General features: G+C 48.5%; 1 protein-coding gene across 1 annotated transcript; it reads right to left on the reverse strand.

Moving 5' to 3' along the window:
* Positions 1-975, reverse strand: LOC113875553 (olfactory receptor 5-like). The gene is given in 1 exon segment (XM_027514052.1): positions 1-975. A coding segment is annotated over 1 exon segment (936 nt). The 3' UTR covers positions 1-39.
* Positions 976-20,064: the final 19,089 nt, after the last annotated feature.

Raw genomic sequence — 20,064 nt, forward strand, 5'->3', positions numbered from 1 at the left:
TCGGGACATGAGGAGGGGTCTAACTTCCCAAGGCCAGGATCAAGTCCAGCGGAGAGTTCTGAGCAGGGCTGCGTGGACCTCCCTGTTCCGCAGGCAGTAGATGACCAGATTGCACATCGGCGTGGCCACCGTGTAGACGACCGACAGCAGCTTGTTGAGGTCCATGGATCTGATGCGGCTGGGGCGGCAGTAGATGAAGAGGGCTGCCGAGTAGAAGATGCCCACCACCACCAGGTGGGAGGCGCAGGTGGAGAAGGCCTTGTGCCGGGCGGCGGCCGAAGGCATGCGGAGCACTGTCACCCCGATGGCCGAGTAGGAGGCCAGGGAGACAAGCAGCGTCCCGCAGAAGATGACGATGGCCGAGAGGAAGTCCACCAGCTCGGTCAGGGCCACGTGGGTGCAGGACAGGTTGAGCAGCGGGGAGACGTCACAGAAGAAGTGGTTGAGGACGTTGGGGCCGCAGTAGGACAGGCTGGCGATGCACGCTGTCTTGGCCACCGAGACCAGCAGCCCACCAAGCCACGAAGTCCCGGCCAAGCCCAGGCAGACCTGGGGCCGCATGAGCAGCGGGTAGTGCAGTGGGCGGCAGATGGCCACATAGCGGTCATAGGCCATGGAGGCCAGAAGGGTGCACTCTGTGCAGATGAGGACGATGAAGAAGAGTTGGGTCATGCAGGCTGTGAAGGGCACATGGTAGGGTCCCGTCCAAAGCCCCGCGAGCAGGCTGGGCATGGTCACCGACACGTAGCACATCTCCAGGCAGCTGAGGTTGCCCAGGAAGAAGTACATGGGCTTGTGGAGCTCGGTGTGGCTGCAGACGAGGAAGACGATGAGGGCGTTCTCCAGGAGGGTCAGCAGCTAGAGGGTCAGGAAGACGGCAAACAGGACTTCCCTTGTTTCTGGGCTTATAGACAAGCCCAGCAAGATGAATTCCTGGACCCTCGTCATGTTGCCCAACTCCAGGGACCTCTCCATCTGCAGAGAGACAAAGTTTATCGACATCCTGATTCCTGCAAAGACACATAGTATACAATATTGGGAATATGTTCACAGTGTATTGGGAACTCAGACACTGGCAAACCCAAATTCTCTTGGAAATGGGCTGTTATGAAGAGAGATGCTGTAGATTTGTGAGCCAGAAAGCAGGCATAGAAGGAACATACCTCAACATAATAAAAGCCATATATGATAAACCCACAGCAAACATTATCCTCAATGGTGAAAAACTGAAAGCATTTCCCCTAAAGTCAGGAACAACACAAGGGTGCCCATTCTCACCACTACTATTCAACATAGTTTTGGAAGTTTTAGCCACAGCAATCAGAGAAGAAAAAGAAATGAATCCAGATTGGAAAAGAAGAAGTAAAACTCACTGTTTGTGATGACATGATCCTCTGCATAGAAAACCCTAAAGACTCCACCAGAAAATTACTGGAGCTAATCAATGAATATAGTAAACTTGCAGGATATAAAATTAATACGCAGAAATCCCTTGCATTCCTATACACTAACAATGAGAAAACAGAAAGAGAAATTAAGGAAATAATTCCATTCACCATTGCTACAAAAAGAATAAAATACTTAGGAATAAATGTACATAAAGAAACGAAAGACCTATATATAGAAAACTATAAACACTGGTGGAAGAATCAAAGAGGACACAAATGATGGAGGAATATGAAAATGCATATGCTACCCAAAGCAATCTATAGATTCAGTGCAATCCCTATCAAGCTACCAATGGTATTTTTCACAGAACTAGAACAAATAATTTCACAATTTGTATGGAAATACAAAAAAAAACCTCAAATAGCCAAAGTAATCTTGAGAAAGAAGAATGGAACTGGAGGATTCAACCTGCCTGACTTCAGACTATACTACAAAGCTACAGTCATCAAGACAGTATGGTACTGGCACAAAGACAGAAATATAGATCAATGGAACAAAATAGAAAGCCCAGAGATAAATCCAGGCACCTATGGACACCTTATCTTTGACAAAGGAGGTGAGAATATACAATGGAGAAAAGACAGTCTCTTTAACAAGTGGTGCTGGGAAAACTGGTCAACCACTGTAAAAGAATGAAACTAGAACACTTTCTAACACCATACACAAAAATAAACTCAAAATGGATTAAAGATCTAAACCTAAGACCAGAAACTATAAAACTCCTAGAGGAGAATATAGGCAAAACCCTCTCTGACATAAATCTATGACCTACCTCCCAGAGTAATGGAAATAAAAGCAAAAATAAACAAATGGGACCTACTTAAACTTAAAAGCTTTTGCACAACAAACCATAATCAAGGTGAAAAGACAGCCTTCAGAATGGGAGAAAATAATAGCAAATGAAGCAGCTGACAAAGAATTAATCTCAAAAATATACAAGCAGCTCACAGTTCAATCCCAGAAAAATAAATGACCCAATCAAAAAATGGGCCAAAGAACTAAACAGACATTTCTCCAAAGAAGACATACAGATTGCTAACAAATATATGAAAAGATGTTCAACATCACTCACTATCAGAGAAATGCAAATCAAAACCACAAATATGTAACATCTCACACTGGTCAGAATGGCTGCTATCAAAGAATCTACAAACAATAAATGCTGGAGAGGGTGTGGAGAAAAGGGAACCCTCTTACACTGTTGGTGGGAATGCAAACTAGTATAGCCACTATGGAGAACAGTGTGGAGATTCCTTAAGAAACTGGAACTAGAAGTGCCATACGACCCAGCAATCCCACTGCTAAGCATACACACCAAAGAAAACAGAATTGAAAGAGACACGTGTACCCCAATGTTCATTGCAGCACTGTTTATAATAGCCAGGACATGGAAGCAACCTAGATGTCCATTGGCAGACGAATGGATGAGAAAGCTGTAGTACATATACACAATGGAATATTACTCAGCTATTAAAAAGAACACATTTGAATCAGTTCTAATGAGGTGGATGAGACTGGAACCTATTATACAGAGTGAAGTAAGTCAGAAAGACAAATACCAATACAGTATACTAAAGCATATATATGGAATTTAGAAAAATGGTAACTATGACCCTATATGCAAGATAGCAAAAGAGATACAGATGTGAAGAACAGACTTTTGGACTCTGTGGGAGAAGGTGAGGGTGGGATTATCTGAGAGAGTAGCATTAAAACATGTATATTATCATATGTGAAATAGATTGCCAGTCCAGGTTCGATGCATAAGACAGGGTGCTCAGGGCTGGTGCACTGGGATGACCCTGAGGGATGGGATGGGGAGGGAGGTGGGAGGGCGTTCAGGATGGGGAACACATGTACACCCATGGCTGATTCATGTCAAAAGATGGCAAAAAACCACTACAATGTTGTAAAGTAATTAGCCTCCAATTAAAATAAATAAATCAATTTAAAAAATAAAATAAAATACTCTTTCCACCTTAAAAAAACAGTCTGCCAACAGTAAACTGTGGAGAGGTTTTGGGGAAAAATGAATTCTCCTATATTGATGCTGGCAATGTAAATTAACAGCCAGAACAGAGGACAGCATGGAGATTTCTTAAACAAGGGGAAAGTGAATAAAATTACGTCTCTCCCTAACCATATACGGAAAAGCAACTCCAAATATATTAAAGAGCTAAATGGAGGGATGTATACTCTAAACTTCTTGAGGAAAATATGGGCAGAACAGGTTTAAAATCAATCACAGCAACTTCTTGGTTTCACTCTTAGAAAAATGAAAAATAACAAAACTCAATAAAAGTAACCTCAAAGCTTTTCCATAGCAAGGGAAACTCTAAATGAAAGAAAAAGACAACCCTCAAATGGGGGGAAATGGTTATGACAAAATTTAAGAACAATTTATTCATCTCGAAACAAACAAATAGTTCATTCAGCTTAGTATCATAAAACAGTCAACTCAATAGAAAAACAGGCCAGAGGTATAAATAGACCTTTGTCTTAAAAAGGCATCCAAATGGCCATAAAGCCCATGAAAGATGCCCAGTGTCACTGTTAGAGAAATGGCAATCAAAACCGCAGCAATGTTTCAACTTACACTGTTCAGAATGGCCATCCTCCGAAAGATCTGCAAAGATTCAGTGCTGCCGAGGGTGAGGGGAACAGGGAGTCTGCCTACGGTGTGGGCACGGAGGGAAATGGGTGGGTGCAGCCAGGAAGGAAAACTGTGTGGAGATTCCTTAAAACAGTAAATATAGAACCACCACACGATCTGGCAAGCCCACCCCTTGCCTTAGATCCAGAGAAAATCATAATGTAAATGATACTTGCAACTCTATTTTCAAGGCAGCACTATTGACAATATTTAATAGACTGCTGCTAAGTCACTTCAGTCGTGTCCGACTCTGTGCGACCCCAGAGACGGCAGCCCACCAGGCTCCCCCGTCCCTGGGATTCTCCAGGCAAGAACACTGGAGTGGGTTGCCATTTCCTTCTCCAATGCATGAAAGGGAAAAGTGAAAGTGAAGTCGCTCAGTCGTGCCCGACAGCGACCCCATGGACTGCAGCCTACCAAGCTCCTCCATCCATGGGATTTTCCAGGCAAGAGTACTGGAGTGGGGTGCCATTGCCTTTTCCAAATTAATAGACAGCATCAACCAAAATGTCTATCAATAGAAAAATGAAGAGTAACCGGTCTGTCTACAAATGGACTTAGAAAACCCATTTATGATAATTAAAATAAAAGGTAGAGGAAGGGAGACATTAAGAGGTTGGGATTAACACATACACACTATCTATTATCAAAGATAATCCAGAAGGACCTACTGACTAGCAGGAGGAAGTCTACTGAACACACTGAGAGAACCTATATGGGAAAAGACCCCGAAAAAGAACAGAGTAGATATACATTTGTGAGAACTGAATCAAGTTCCTGTAAACCCAAAACAGAACAACAGAAATGAAATTTAAATACAATTACGTAAAGTTTAAAAAAAAAAAAAAAAGAAATGAAATTTACTCCAAAGGGGGAAAAAAAACTAAATTACTAAAAAAAAAAAAAACACAGCAAAAAACCATGGGGCACAAGAATTTAAAACATCTCTTAACTGGGCTCTTCATATTCACCAGCCAGGAGGGCAAAGGGAGAAAACAGTTGTCCTCAACAAAGATGGAGAAAGATTCAAAACAGGGCAGATGGTAAAAGGCCACTCTGGAGAGGTCAGTTTTACTCAACTGCTTAAAAAAAAAAATTAGTGGAAAAATTTCACCTCCTGAAATCATATAGAAATGCAAACCAAAATTATAATGAGGTTTCACCTCTCTCCGACCACCGACCAGAAACGCTAAATACAGAGCCACTACCTGTCCAGCCAGCCCACTCCTTGCCTTAGATCCCAGGAAAATCATAATTTTAAATGATATTTGCACCCCTATTTTCAGGGCAGCACTACTGACAATGTCGAGTCTCAACCTATTTCAGCTGAAAATGACACCTAAAAGTTGAAGCATCAAAACCTCTGTCTCCAGACCGAGCACTCCCCATGGCTTGGTTTTCTAAATTTAACTGGTTCCTTAGGCTCCCTGCTGGCTCAGATGGTGAAGAATCTGCCTGCAATGCAGGAGACCCGGGTTCGATCCCTGGGTCAGGAAGATCCCCTGGAGGAGGAAATGGCAACCCACTCCAGGATTCTTGCCTGGAGAATTCCATGGACAGGGAAGCCTGGCAGACTACAGTCCATGGGGGTCATCAAAAGTCAAACATGACTGAGCAGCTAACACTTTCAAGAATACATGATGAAGAAGAAAGATACAGTCTGTATCTGCAGGGTGCTGACATGTGAGAAAAATAGATGAAGAAAAAAGCCAATAAAAGGCAAGGCCATTTTAAGGGATTAAGGTTGTGGTGAAGTGCATGAAGGGCCCTGAGATAAGGCACTGGGGATTACAAAAGCTAAAATGGCCGACGGTGTAACGCATGAGCTGAGAGAGCCCCACATGGGGAAAGGTAGGGATGGCATTCTGAGCAAAGGAATCACAATTGCAAATGTGAAGTGTCTCACGTCCTTCAACCACTTGCCGTGGACCCAGCCTTCCCAGCCCTTCTCCATAGCGACCACTGTTTTGCACAACACTAAGTGATCCCGTGAACAGAAGACGGTGTGCAGGGAGCCACTTGGCCGTTCTCTCTCCGACCAACACCAGCCAGATGATGCTCAAAATTGCAGCTGCCATATTCGGTCCCAAGACCTTATGTGGCCTGACAACCGTCACTTCAGTGTTCTTACCTGTGATCAGAGGCAGTCTCTCTCCCTCCTTTCTCATTAGTGATAGGCATTGTGTTTTACCACTTACTCTTATAATACATCTCATGGTTAAAAAAAATCAAGTCACTCTAACTGCTGACACCTTGTCCTTAGACCTTCTTTAGAGGCAACCACCTGACCAGGCTCTTGGGGGATCCCCAAGAAATAGAGCTTGGTTCTGTTTTTGCTTTCTTTGTTTGGCTGTGCTAGGTCCTTGCTGTGGCATCCAGGCTTCTCTTGCTGTGGAGCTTGGGCTTCCTGGCCCCAAGTCATGTGAGCTCAGTTCCCTGACCAGGCATCGAACCCATGTCCCCTACATTGGAAAGCAGATTCTTTACCACTGGACCACGGGAGAGGTCCCAAGAAATAGATCTTGTCATCACCATCGTTTGTAGGTGTGTGGCCCCGATAAACATGAATAGCAACATACTAGACATACGTTCTGCATCCTGAATGTTCACTAATAGCATGTCTTGAAGCTGATTCTGTATCAGCCTGGAGCTGACCTCATCCCTTTAAAAGCTGCAGGATAGTTTCTGGTGTGGCGGCGTCGTAACCACCAATTCCACAGGAGGTATCTCCCAAGTTGTCCCAAGACATGGTGAAGATCCTGGTGTGAGCAGGTCTGATCTGTCTGTTCAGCCCTCAGATCCCAGCACAGCGTCTGGGGGTGACGACTGTGGTGTGATGAAGGTGAGTGAACCAACAGGGAGCGCTAACAGGTAGCTTGAGTGCAAAGACGACAGAGCACTTGGGCTTCACTCTCTAGGTGACGTGCATGCAGGGAGAAGAAACCTCTGGTGGAGGTTTTGGATTTATTTAACAAACACTGGGGCTTCCCTGGTGGCACGGCAGTAAAGACTCTGCCTGCCGATGAAGGAGACACGTGTTCAATCCCTGGTCTGGGAAGACCCCACCTGCCACAGAGTAACTAAGCCCCCGTGGCCCAGTAATGGAACCTGTGCTCTAGAGCCCAGGAACTGCAAACTACCAAAGCCCCAGCACCCGCGAGCCCATGCTCTGCAACAGGAGAAGCCCCTGCAGTGAGAAGCCGTGCACCACACCTAGAGTAGCCCCTGCTTGTCGCAACTACAGAAAGTCCGAGCACAGCAACAAAGAGCCAGCACAGCCGAAAATAAAGGAAGAACTGTTCAAGAAACGCCGATGCTGATGAACACGGTCCCACGGTTATTGAGTGCTTCCTGTACGCCAGCTCCAGCAGCAGGAACGTCCGTGTGTTAACTTGTGTATTCTTCACAAAACTGCATAGGATTGAGAACTTCTAACAGTAGCTGTTGGGAAAAGATTGCATCGGGCCCTTGAAGGGAATGTGTCCATTTCAGTGGGCTTCAGAGTTATAGGTGGAAACAGACTTTACTAAACAAAGTCTGAATTCCAAGATAACTTCCGAGAATTTGATGGGGGGTGGGTAATCTGGCTACGTTAGTTCTGACCATGAGGGACGTGACCCTAGAGGACGCTGTTTGAACAGAGACGTAGAGGGTGTGAGGGTCCATATGTGCACAGAGCTGAGGGGAGCAGCCCCGCGGGCAGAAAGGACAGCGAGTGCCAAGAGCCTAGGATGAGAGAGGTGGCAGTTACCATGGGTCCTCAGGAGGTTTTGAAGCTGGGCTCAGTGGGCAAATATTCTACAGGGATGTAAGATACAGAGCCCAAAGTTTCACACGTATGCAGACCTAATTTAGACGTCGGGTACATCTGGCAATTGTAGAGGCTGGACAAGGATTCAGTAGCCATCATGAAGATTACAATTAGCTGGGCTGCGGTGTTCTCGACTACAGATGTATCATGCCCATTTATTCACACTTCCCGGAGCTCTTATGTTTATGCTCAACAAATGTTTTTGTTTAGTTGCTCAGTCATATCCAACTGTTTTGGGACCCCATGGGCTGTAGCCCCCCAGGCTCCTCTGTCCATGGGATTCTCCAGGCAAGAATCCTGGAGTGGGTCGCCATTCTCTTCTCCAGGCGATCTTCCCGACCCAGGGATCAAACCCATGTCTCCTACACTGTAGGCAGATTCTTTACCACTGAGCCACCTGGGAAGCCCACGCTCAATGAATAGCACTGTTTATAATTGTTCATAGAGCCGTTAGGCTTTGTAAATTGTTCATGCATGTGCAAGCTGTTTGTCTAGGAAAAACACATTGAAATATGACTGGAAGCACGTTTGAGGCCGTTTGCATTAACTCTCTTTAAGAAGAGTTTAGAGTATATTGAGACACTGACATCTAGAATGCATGAACTTCCCTATAAGAAGCTTCATCTTTGTCTCCTGGGGCTTCTGTTTATCTCTGAAGAAAACAGAAATGTTCCATCTGCTAATCATATCTACTGAAGGAATATCACATCTTCAGGGTAACTCAGAAATTGTGGCAATTATTAACAAAATAAACGAATCCACTTTAGACCACAACAGAGAGGAGCAGAAGATGAGGATGGAGAGGTAGGGGAGGAGCAGTCAGCACGAGACCTTGGGAAATCAGGCTTTTACAGTCGTCTGTCGTGAGTAGCAATGCAGCAGTGGTCAGAGCCACCCTCCCTAACTTAGGACTTCAGGTTAACCAAAATGCCCACAGGTAATTTACAGAAAAACTAGAAACACGCCCAACAAAGCCTCACGTTAGTATCCTGAATCCCGGAACTAGTATTCAGAGAGTAGTCCGTCCCCCCAAATGTTTTTATTCATGGATTGTTTTTAACATCTATGCTAGTTTGGAAGGAAACATAATGTTTAATAAGAACTCACTCTCAGAAGAATTCAGGCCACAGTGTTTTCTGCCTCCGTTGCCTCCTTGCATATTCTACTTAACATCTTCAAGCCTGTTTTGTTTCTCAAATTAAAAGTAATTATTGACCCCCTTGACCAATATAATGTCTATGCTGTAGAAAAAGGGGCAGTAGTGTGTGGCAGTTAAGCTTGGCCTCAGAGTTTAAACGCAGAACTGGTTTCAAATTCTATTGTCCCGAATGAAACTTGGACTTTCTCTCACTGGAAAGCTCTTTTTTCTTTTTCTACCTTTTTAGCCAGGCCACATGGCACGTGGGATCTTAGTTCCCCCACCAGGGATCAGACCCACGCCCCCTGCAGTGGAAGCGCATTGTCTTAACCACTGGGCCACCAAGGACGTCACAGAAAGCTGACTCCCGCCTGGTAGAAATCTTTGATAGTATTTTGTTTTGTTTTTTTTTGCTTTTTACCTTGTATTGGGGTATAGTCGATTAACAGTGCTGTTGTTTCAGGTGAACAGCAGAGACTCGACCATACATATATATGTATCGATTCTCCCCCCAGAAAGCCCCTTCCCTCTTGAACATTTATGAAGTAAGGGCTTTGTGCAAAGAAGCAGTGCAGCACGCATGGTAGATGTAAGGACACGGATGAACCTGGGTTTTAGCCTCAAAGCACTCGAGAAATTTCCATCGTGTAACTCTAGAAATGTTACTTAATCCATTAACACCGCCTCTGTACTTTGGGAGCTATGGTCTTTCCCTCATCACTAATAAATTATATATACTAGCAGACACCACATGCAAGACCTCTGGGGATGGCAGGACATGGTGGTCCGGAGCAAGGACTTTGAAGTCAGACCAACACGACTAACGAGATATCTCTTGGTCTCTCCTGGTGGCTCAGTGATAAAGAATCCACCTGTCAGTGCAGGAGACAGGGGTTCGATTCCCGGTCCAGGAGGCTCCCACGTGCTAAGCCCATGAGCCATAGCTACTGAGCCTGTGCTCAGCGCCCAGGAGCCGCAAAGAGAGAAGCCCAGGCACCGTGACTAGAGGATGGCCCCCACTCACCACAGCCAGAGGAAAAGCCCTCGAAGCAGTGGAGACCCAGCATGGCCAAAAAGAGGGGGAGAAACCCAAGACATCTCTCTATACTAATGGTCTCGTCTTCAAGAAGCCAGTGGACCCATCTGTGCCTTGTGAATTAATATGCAATATGGAGCTAACCCCTGAGTGAGGGTTAGATCAGTTAACACATCTAAAGTATCTCAAGTCAGTACCTGGTACAGCTTGGGTGTTCTATAAGAGAAAGTTTCTTTCTGGGGTCTCTTCTCCTCACCCCCAAAGGATTGCGTAGGGTCTCTTCATTTGATGGCTGAAGGATAAAGAGGTCCAGATTCCTTCTTGCTGTTGGTGAACCTGGAGGAGGCTCTGGTTCCAGGTGGACCAGGCTCCTGCCCAGAGGAGGAGATGCCAAGGACTGGAGGAAGTGCCACTCAAGCCATAACAGGAGGACCTGGTCCTGAGCAAGGCACCCACTGCTTCTGCCCTTGCTTGTGTTTGGAGGTCTGGCTGCTCTGAGTTGCTGGCACAGTGAGAAGGAGGCAGGCTTAACCTGGAGCTCCAGACCACAGAGACCTTCCACTGTCTCTGTGGATTTGGAGGACACACAGAGTGGAGAACGCTTTTTACAGACGCTCTGAGAGGCCTGAAGGGAGGAGGAGCAAAGGAGAGTCAGCCTCAGAGCGTCCCTTAGTCCAGGCTGTCGGGCGCAGGCTGACGTCTTCCCAGATCACAGGCTCTTCGCTTAGATCCTGGAGCACAGAGATGAGTGAGAAACTCTTCCTTCTATAAAACTAGAGCCCATCAATGTTCGTCTGTGAGCTGAAAACTTCTCTGATACGTCTATTTATATTTTTAAAAATCCCTTTTTAACTGATACTTTAGTTTTCATTTATTTATTTTGGTCACACCGAAAAGCATGAGGGATCTTAGTTCCCAGACCAGGGATCAAATCCAGTCCCGGGACCACCAGTCCCAGGTGGTGGGAGCAAGGAGTCCTAACCACTGGACCTCCAGCAAGTTCCCCATATTTTAATAAAATTCTTAATGAGCTTGAGAGAAGAAATAAAGTAACTTACATGCCACATTAGTTATTGGAAATGAAATCAGTAAATAAGGTCACTAAAAGAGACCAAACATCAACCCAAAGTGGGTTCAGTGAAAAGAGAATTTATTGGTTCACGTAAGAGGAATTCCCAAGGGTGGAACAGCCTCTAGGCATGCCTGGACCCCGAAACTCAACAAAGTCATTAGCTCCACGTCTTTCTCCTCCCTGCCATGGATTCTGACTTTCTTTGCATTGAGTTCATCATCAAGCAGGGACTCGCCCATTAAAGAGTAGGTAGTTGCTGACACCTTCAAGCTTACATCTTTCTGAAAATGTTTTGTTGATGTATTTAATACTTTTTTAAAATTAATTTCTTTTAATTGGAGGATGATTACTTGGCAATATTCTGACAGTTTTCGCCACACATCCACGTGGCTTGGCCATGGGCATGCATGTGTCCCCTCCCTCCTGAGCCCCCTCCCACCGCCCTCCCCACCCCATCTCTCCAGCCTGTCACAGAGTGCTGGCTTTGGGTTCCCTGCATCATACCTCAAACTCCCCCTGGCTGTCTATCTTCCCTATAGTCATGTATATGTGTCAGTGCTATCCTCTCGAATCATCCCACCCTCTCCTCCCGCTGTGTCCAAAAGCCTGATCTTTATGTCTGTGTCCCCTTTGCTGCCCTGCAGGTAGGATCATTGGTAATTCTTAAAAAAAGAAAAATTATAGGGGGGTGTGTGTGTGCACTTGGGCTTCCCACATGGTGCTGGTGATAAAGAACTCACCTGCCAATGCAGGAGACACAGGAGACTCGGATTCAATGCCTGGGTCCAGAAGATTCCCTGGAGGAGGGCATGGCAACCCAGTCCAGTGTTCTTGCCTGGAGAATCTTATGGAAAGAGACACCTGGCGGGATACAGTCCATAGGGTGGCAAAGAGCTGGACGCGACTAAAGCCACTTAGCACACACGCACGAGTGTGTGCTCAGTCATGTCCAACTCTGTCATAACTCGACCCCTTGGACTGTAGCCCACCAGGCTCCTGTATCCATGGGATTCTCCAGGCAAGAATACTGGGGTGGGTTGCCATTTCCTTCTCCAGGGGATCTTCCTGACCTAGGGAATGAATCCTCATCTCTTGCATTGGCAGGTGGATTCCTTACTGGGGTAGAGCTGATGTACTGTGTTGGTAATTCTGTGTTAATTGCAGGTGTACAGCCAAGGGAATCAATTATACATATACATACATCCGCTCTTGCATAGATTCTTTTCCCATCTAGGCCATTAGAGTATTGAGTAGAGTTCCCTGTGCTCCACAGTGGGAAGGAACTTATTGGTTCTTATTAGTTATACAAACTTACATCTTCACCCTCCACGTCTCTGAGTAAAGAGAAGTTTCAGTAAAAGTCTCAGTGTCGGGCTCTCCTGTACAAAGTCACGAACCTCCATCCATAGTTCATCAGTCACTCTGTCAGATCTAGTCCCTTAAATCTATTTCTCACTTCCACTGTGTAATCATAACGGATTTGATTTAGGTCATACCTGAATGGTCTAGTGGTTTTCCCTACTTTCTTCAATTTAAATCTGAATTTGGCAATAAGGAGTTCATGATCTTAGCCACAGTCAGTTCCCAGTCTTGTTTTTGCTGACTGTATAGAGCTTCTCCACCTTTAGCTGCAAAGACTATAATCAAAGAATATAAGAAGTGAAGCGAAAAGCAAAGGAGAAAAGGAAAGATATACCCATCTGAATGCAAAGTTCCAAAGAATAGCAAGGAGAGATAAGAAAGCCTTCCTCAGTGATCAGTGAAAAGAAAGAGGAAAACAATAGAATGGGAAAGACTACAGATCTCTTCAAGCAATTAAGAGATACCAAGGGAACATTTCATGCAAAGATGGGCTCGATAAAGGACAGAAATGGTATGGACCTGACAGAAGCAGAAGATATTAAGGAGAGGTGGCAAGAATACACAGAAGAACCGTACAAAAAAAATCTTCACGACCCAGACAATCGCGATAGTGTGATCATACACCTAGAGCCAGACATCCTGGAATGTGAAGTCAAGTGTGCCTTAAGAAGCATCACTATGAACAAAGCCAGTGGAGGTGATGGAATTCCAGTTGAGCTATTTCAAATCCTAAAAGATGATGCTGTGAAAGAGCTTTACTCAATAGGCCAGCAACTTTGGAAAAGTCAGCAGTGGCCACAGAACTGGAAGTGGTCAATTTTCATTCCAATCCCAAAGAAAGGCAATGCCAAAGAATGCTCAAACTACTGCACAATTGCACTCATCTCACATGCTAGTAAAGTAATGCTCAAAATTCTCCAAGCCAGGCTTCAGCAATACATGAACCGTGAACTTCCAGATGTTCAGGCTGCTTTTAGAAAAGGCAGAGGAACCAGAGATCAAATTGCCAACATCCACTGGATCTTTGACAAAGCAAGAGTTCCAGAAAAACATCGAATTCTGCTTTATTGACTATGCCAAAGACTGACTGTGTGGATCACCATAAACTGTGGAAAATTCTTCAAGAGATGGGAATACCAGACCATCTGACCTGCCTCTTGAGAAATCTGTATGCAGGTCAGGAAGCAACAGTTAGAACTGGACGTGGAACAACAGACTGGTTCCAAATCAGGAAAGGAGTACGTCAAGGCTGTATATTGTCACCCTGCTTATTTAACTTACATGCAGAGTACATCATGCAAAATGCTGGGCTGGATGAAGCACAAGCTGGAATCAAGATTGCCGGGTGAAATATCAATAACCTCAGATAATCTCAGATATCTGAGATATCTCAGATAACCTCAATAACCTCAGAAATATCAATAACCTCAGCCAAAGGTGGAGAAGCTCTTTACAGATGACAGATGACACCACCCTTATGGCAGAAAGTGAAGAGGAACTAAAAACCCTCGTGATGAAAGTGAAAGAGGAGAGTGAAAAAGTTGGCTTAAAGCTCAACATTCATAAAACTAAGATCATGGCATCCAGTCCCATCACTTCATGGTAAATAGATGGGGAAACAGTGGAAACAGTGACAGACTTTATTTTGGGGGCTCCAAAATTACTGCAGATGGTGACTGCAGCCATGAAATTAAAAGACGCTTACTCCTTGGAAGAAAAGTTATGACCAACCTAGACAGCATACTAAAAAGCAGAGACATTACTTTGCCAACAAAAGTCCATCTAGTTAAGGCTATGGTTTTTCCAGTAGTCATGTATGGATGTGAGAGTTGGACCATAAAGAAAGTTGAGCGCCGAAGAACTGATGCTTTTGAACTATGGTGTTGGAGAAGACTCTTGAGAGTCCCTTGGACTGCAAGGAGATTCAACCAGTCCATCCTAAAGGAGATCAGCCCTGGGTGTTCATTGGAAGGACTGATCCTGAAGCTGAAACTCCAGTACTTTGGCCACCTGATGCGAAGAGCTGACTCATTGGAAAAGACTGATGCTGGGAGGGATTGTGTGCAGGAGGAGAAGGAGACGACAGAGGATGAGATGGCTGGATGGCATCACCGACTCAATGGGCATGAGTTTGAGTGAACTCCAGGAGTTGGTGATGGACAGGGAGGCCTGGCGTGCTACAGTCCATGGGGCTGCAAAGAGTCGGACTTGACTGAGCGACTGAACTGAACTGTAGGGCTCTCTGAAGTAGATTCTAATGCTCCCAGTTCCTCACTCGTCCCTATTTCGAGGTTATTTGTCAAGTAACTTCACTGTTCCTCCCCCAGATAGTACGTACTTCCTTTCCCCATGAATCTGACTTTGGCCATGGGACCTGCAAGGAGATCACACAAGTCAATTCTAAAGGAAATCAACCCTGACTATTCATTAGAAGGAGTGATGCTGAAGCTGAAGCTCCAATACTTTGGCCACCTGATGCAAAGAACTGACTCACTGGAGAAGATCCTGATGCTGGGAAATACTGAAGGCAGGGGGAGAAGAGGCTGACAGAGGACGAGATGATTGGATGGCATCATCAACTCGCTGGACACGAATCTGAGCAAATCCTGGGAGACAGTGGAGGACAGAGGAGCCTGGCATGCTATGGTCCATGACATCACAAAGAGTAGGACACAACTTAGCAACTGCACAACAATGTGACCTTACCAAAGCTTTGAAATTCCATCCCCCAGGTGGGACCTTCTCTCTCAGCTACTGAAATGAGCAAGCTCGTGCTTGAGCTAGTCCTCTGGTCCTAGAATATGGATGGAAAGTGTAAAGCAGAGTGTCTCTAACAAGCCACACCATGTCAATCAGCACTCATTCGTTCGCACAAGCAAGCCTAACCAAGACCAGAAGAACCATTCAAATGACCCCACAAGACATTAGCTAAACCCCCAGCTGACTGAAGACACTTGAGGACAAATGACTGGTTTAAGACACTACATTTTTAGGGTGGTCTGTCACACAGCAGTTTTGTGCCAGTCACTGACTGATACACTCTAGTTGACCCAAGTTAGTTTCATTTGCCCACCACTACCAAATATCGTGAGCACTCGGTCATGTTCCTTTTCTTGGACCGAAAGGTGAAATCAGCACCGTTATGACTTTGAGGAAAAGTCACACTCCTCCCCCCCCAAAAAAAAATCGGTGCGCATCACAATCTGTACACAGATCGTCAGAAATCGACAATTCCTGACTCTGAAATGTGGTCCTGAAAAGGTCATTCCTGGAATCCAGACCCCTGGTAAGGACAGCACACTCGCCCCAGGGCAGCCTTCACCTCCTTGTTCCGAAGGCTGTAGATGAGGAAATGAGGTCACCAGGGTGGAGGAACGGGACACCACTTGCTTGCTCTCTGGGGAGCAGCTGGCCCTGGGTCGTGGGTGGATGACCCCTGTTGTGCCATAAAACAGAACTACTGCAACGAGGTGGGAGGCACATGTGGACAGGGCCGCTGGCCTTGGAGCACAGTGGCCAGAATCTTGGTGTAGGACATGTCTGTCAGAAAGAGGGGAACTGTGATGAACAGCACTGTGGCCACCAGTGCATCGTCCTGGAAGACTCTGGTGTCTGCACACACGGGGCTCAGCAGACGGGCAGCATGGCAGCCGCAGTGGACACGGGGCCACTGAAGGGGAAGCGACAGCCAGATGGGGAGGACCATCGACTCTGGGACTCCGGCCAGCCGGCAGGCAGAGCCATGGGCTGGCGATGGCCCCAGAGTGCAGGTGCCTGCAGACAGCCGCGCAGTACCCCCAGGCCACAGGGGTCAGGAGGTCCTTGCCAAGACAGGACAGCACTGGAGGGGCTGCAGGGCACCGCCATAGGGGACACGCCGCCCCGGGCTGCAGCAGGGCCGGCAGCAGCCGGGAGTCACATCCAGCAGAGGCAGGTCTCCAGCAGGGCCAGCTGGCGCAGCAAGAAGGACCAGGGTGCCCGCAGGGCGGGGAGCACAGGTGCCCAGCGGTGTGAGCAGGGATGCAGGTGGGGAGAGCGCAGTGAGCAGCGGGGCCAGCGTGGGCACACAAACAGAGCCCGGCAGGGTGATGTCGCTGGCACAGCCCTCGTTGGCACGGTGTTCGTGGGGTGGGGGTGGGGAGGGGGAGCCCAGGCCGCCGGCACGGACTCAGGGGAATGAAGGGGCCTGGGGAGAGCAGAAGAGGTGAGGAAAACTGTAGTCCCTTCAGTTGTGTCCAACTCTCTTCGACCCAGTGGACTGGAGCCCGCCAGGCTCCTCTGTCTATGGGATTCTCCAGGCAAGAATACTGCAGTGGGTTGCCATTTCCACCTCCAGGGGATCTTCCCCACCCAGGGATCAAACCTGCATCTCTTAGAGAGGGTCTTACTAAAGGGGAAATCTAATTAGACAGGTTAGTAGACAAAACAGGGTTGGTTTTTTGTTGTTATTGTTTAAGATTTAATCCTTTTGTTTTAATAACAAGATTCCTACCTCTTTTATATTAGCTTTTTAAAGATAATATAATGGATCAAACTTCTAAACTTTTGGTACATTTGAACCAAATTGAAATTTTTATTTAAGGTGACAGTAAATTTTATTATTCTCTATGAGCTGACATTTCGGTTGTTGTTAGAATTTCAAAGCATTCTGCGACTTCAAAGAGGTCAGATTGGTAAATTGGATGCTTGCACTCCCACAGGCAGGACCCACCTTGCGGGCTCAGGAATGTGGGGTGAGACCTAAGGGCCTTACCGAGGCCGGGCGGCCCTGGCTGGCCTGGGTCCACACCTCTCGGACTCTGCAGCCCTGAGCTCCAGCCTCAGTGCCTGGCCGGGCTTCAGGGCCTTTGCACTGCTGTCCTGACAATGAGACACCTTCCCCTGGTGTATGCACCGTGCGTGCATGCTAAGTCCTTTCAGTCGTGTCCAACTCTGCGACCCCACGGGCTGTAGCCCGAAGGCTCCTCTGTCCATGGGCGTCTCCAGGCAAGAATACTAGAGTGGGTTGCCATGCCCTCCTCCAGGGGATCTTTCCCACCCAGGGACAGAACCCGCCTCTGTCCTCTCCTGCATTGGCAGAGGGGTTCTTTACCGCGAGCGCCCCCTGGTGTTTGCACCACTGCCTCCCTTTTACAGGGTCCTTGTGGACCGGTTCATGGCCACCTCTCCAGCACCACCTCCCTCTGGTCTTGCTCTCTAATGCCAGCTTTAGCGTCTTCATGACCCAGGAACTTGCCTTTCCTGCTCACCTCAGGGCCTTTGCACTTGCTCTTCCCTCCGTTTGAGGCAGTGCTCCCCTTTTTTGTTATTTGTTTTTACTTTGTTTTGTTTTCCGCGCTGCACAGCCAGGCAAGATCTTAGTTCCCCAACCAGGGATCGAACCTGTGCAGAAGCTGGGAGTCCTAACCACTGGATGGCCGTGGAAGTCCCTGGGTCAGTCTTTTATCCTGTGGATCAGCGAACTGTGGCCCTTTGCCCATTGTCTAGTCCTCAAGCCAAAAAAAAAAGATCTTCACATTATTAAGTGATTGGAAACAAAATTAGAAGAGTAATGGTTTGTGAACGGTGAGCATTTATATAAAATTCATATAAAATTTATATAAAATTCAAATTTCGACATCGGCAATGGCACCCCACTCCAGTACTCTTGCCTGGAAAATCCCATGGACAGAGGGGCCTGGTAGGCTGCAGTCCATGGGGTTGCGAAGAGTCGGACACGACTGAGCGACTTCACTTTGACTTTTCACTTTCATGCATTGGAGGAGGAAATGGCAACCCACTCCAGTGTTCCTGCCTGGAGAATCCCATGGACAGAGAAGCCTGGTGGGCTGCCGTCTATGGGGTCGCACAGAGTCGGACACGACTGAAGCGACTTAGCAGCAGCAGCAGCAAAGAGCTTTTAAGGGGGCAACAGAAGATGAGATGGTTGGATGGCATCACTGACTCGATGGACATGAGTTTGAGCAAACTCTGGGAAATGGTGAGGAACACGGAAGCCTGGTGCTGCAGTCCATGGGGTCGCAAAGAGTCGGAAGACCTAGCGACTGAATAACAGCAGAAAGTTTTTGGCGAACACAGTCCTACTCATCCGTGGATCGTCTGTGGCTTCCAGGCAGTGATTGCAGAGTTGAGCAGTAGCAACAGAGAACAGATAGCTGGCAAGGCTGAAAATATTTCCTCTCTGGCCCTCTATAGAAATGTTGGTCGGCCTCTGACCTGTGCCCAGCGGGGTCCCTCGAGGCTGAACGCACCAAAATGCGCAGAGATTAGGAGGGACGGAGTGGGGACGCGCAAGATCACAGAGCCTCGCGTCGGAGCCAGCAGGGGCTCCCGGCTCAGTGTCCGCGTGTCCCCGGGGTCAGCCCCGCGCAGTGCTTGACCCCCGGAGCCCGGCCAGGGCAGAGCGGGCCGCCGCGTGGACCTCGCGGCTCCGAAGGCTGTCGATGAGCTGGTTCAGGACGGGCGTCACGACGAGACAGAGAACAGCCACCCGCTCGGGGCGCTCGGCGGGGCGCGAGGGAGCCCTGGGGCGCGAGGCCAGGGCGGTCCCCGCGCGCGACCAGGTGGGAACCGCAGGGGGACAACGCCTCGAGGCGGCTCTGGACGGAGGGCAGGAGGCGAGGACGGAGGCCCAAGGGCCCGCGAGGACGGGCGCGCGCAGGCCGGAGACCAGCGTGCGGTCGGCCGCGGTGTCGGCGCCTGCGGTCCTCGGCGCGGCGGGCAGCTGGCAGAAGAAGCGGCCAACCGGGGGCCGCCCGGGGCAGAAGCGCCATCCCGGCCGAGGAGGGCCTCGCAGCGGCCCGGGGAGAGGCCCACGCGGAGCTGCGGCCCGCGGCGCGCGGGGACAGGGCGGCCCGGCCGGCCCGCACGTGCGCCGGAGCCGGCGGGAGCCGGGCGCTCACCCAGGCCGCCGCCGGCGGCGCCAGGTGGGCGGGCGGGCGGTACACGGGCCGGTGCGGCCGCTGGTCCGGGGCGATGAGCCCCAGCAGGGCGCCGTCGCTCAGCGCCGCGGCCAAACAGGCCGCCAGGAGTGCCGTCCGCAGCAAGCGCCGCGGCGGGGAGTCCGAGCCCCCGCCTGGTTCCCAGCAGCCGGGCGCGTCCCGGGGGAGACCCGGACCGTGAGGCTCCCCCGCGGCCCCGGGAGGGGCTGAGGGGCTGGGCGCCGGGCCTTTCCCTGGGCCTCTCTGCTCCGCACTCCTCTCCCGCCCCGTCCGCTCCCCTGCTCTTTCTGGTGCCGTCTCCTCACCGCATCTCCCGCTGCGGATCCTCTCCCGAATCGCTGACTTCCCCTCTCGCTCTCTCCTCTTCCTTCCCGCCTTGATTTCTCTCGTTTCTCTCCCCTCCCTTGTCTTCCGGTTCCCTGGCTTTATTCATCTCTCTGCCTCTCTCCTTCTGCGCAAGCCGTGTAAGAATGAGGGTGATGCGCACGTTTAAGAAGGTGACACACGCGTGTCACCCCTCCTGCCCCCCTCTCTCTCCCGCACTCACAGTCGCCGCACTTCTCGACTTCCTTCTCTCCTTGTGGGCCTCTCCTCTCCTGGGC

This window comes from Bos indicus x Bos taurus, chromosome 18, assembly GCF_003369695.1.
Source record: "Bos indicus x Bos taurus breed Angus x Brahman F1 hybrid chromosome 18, Bos_hybrid_MaternalHap_v2.0, whole genome shotgun sequence".
Lineage (NCBI taxonomy): Eukaryota > Metazoa > Chordata > Mammalia > Artiodactyla > Bovidae > Bos > Bos indicus x Bos taurus.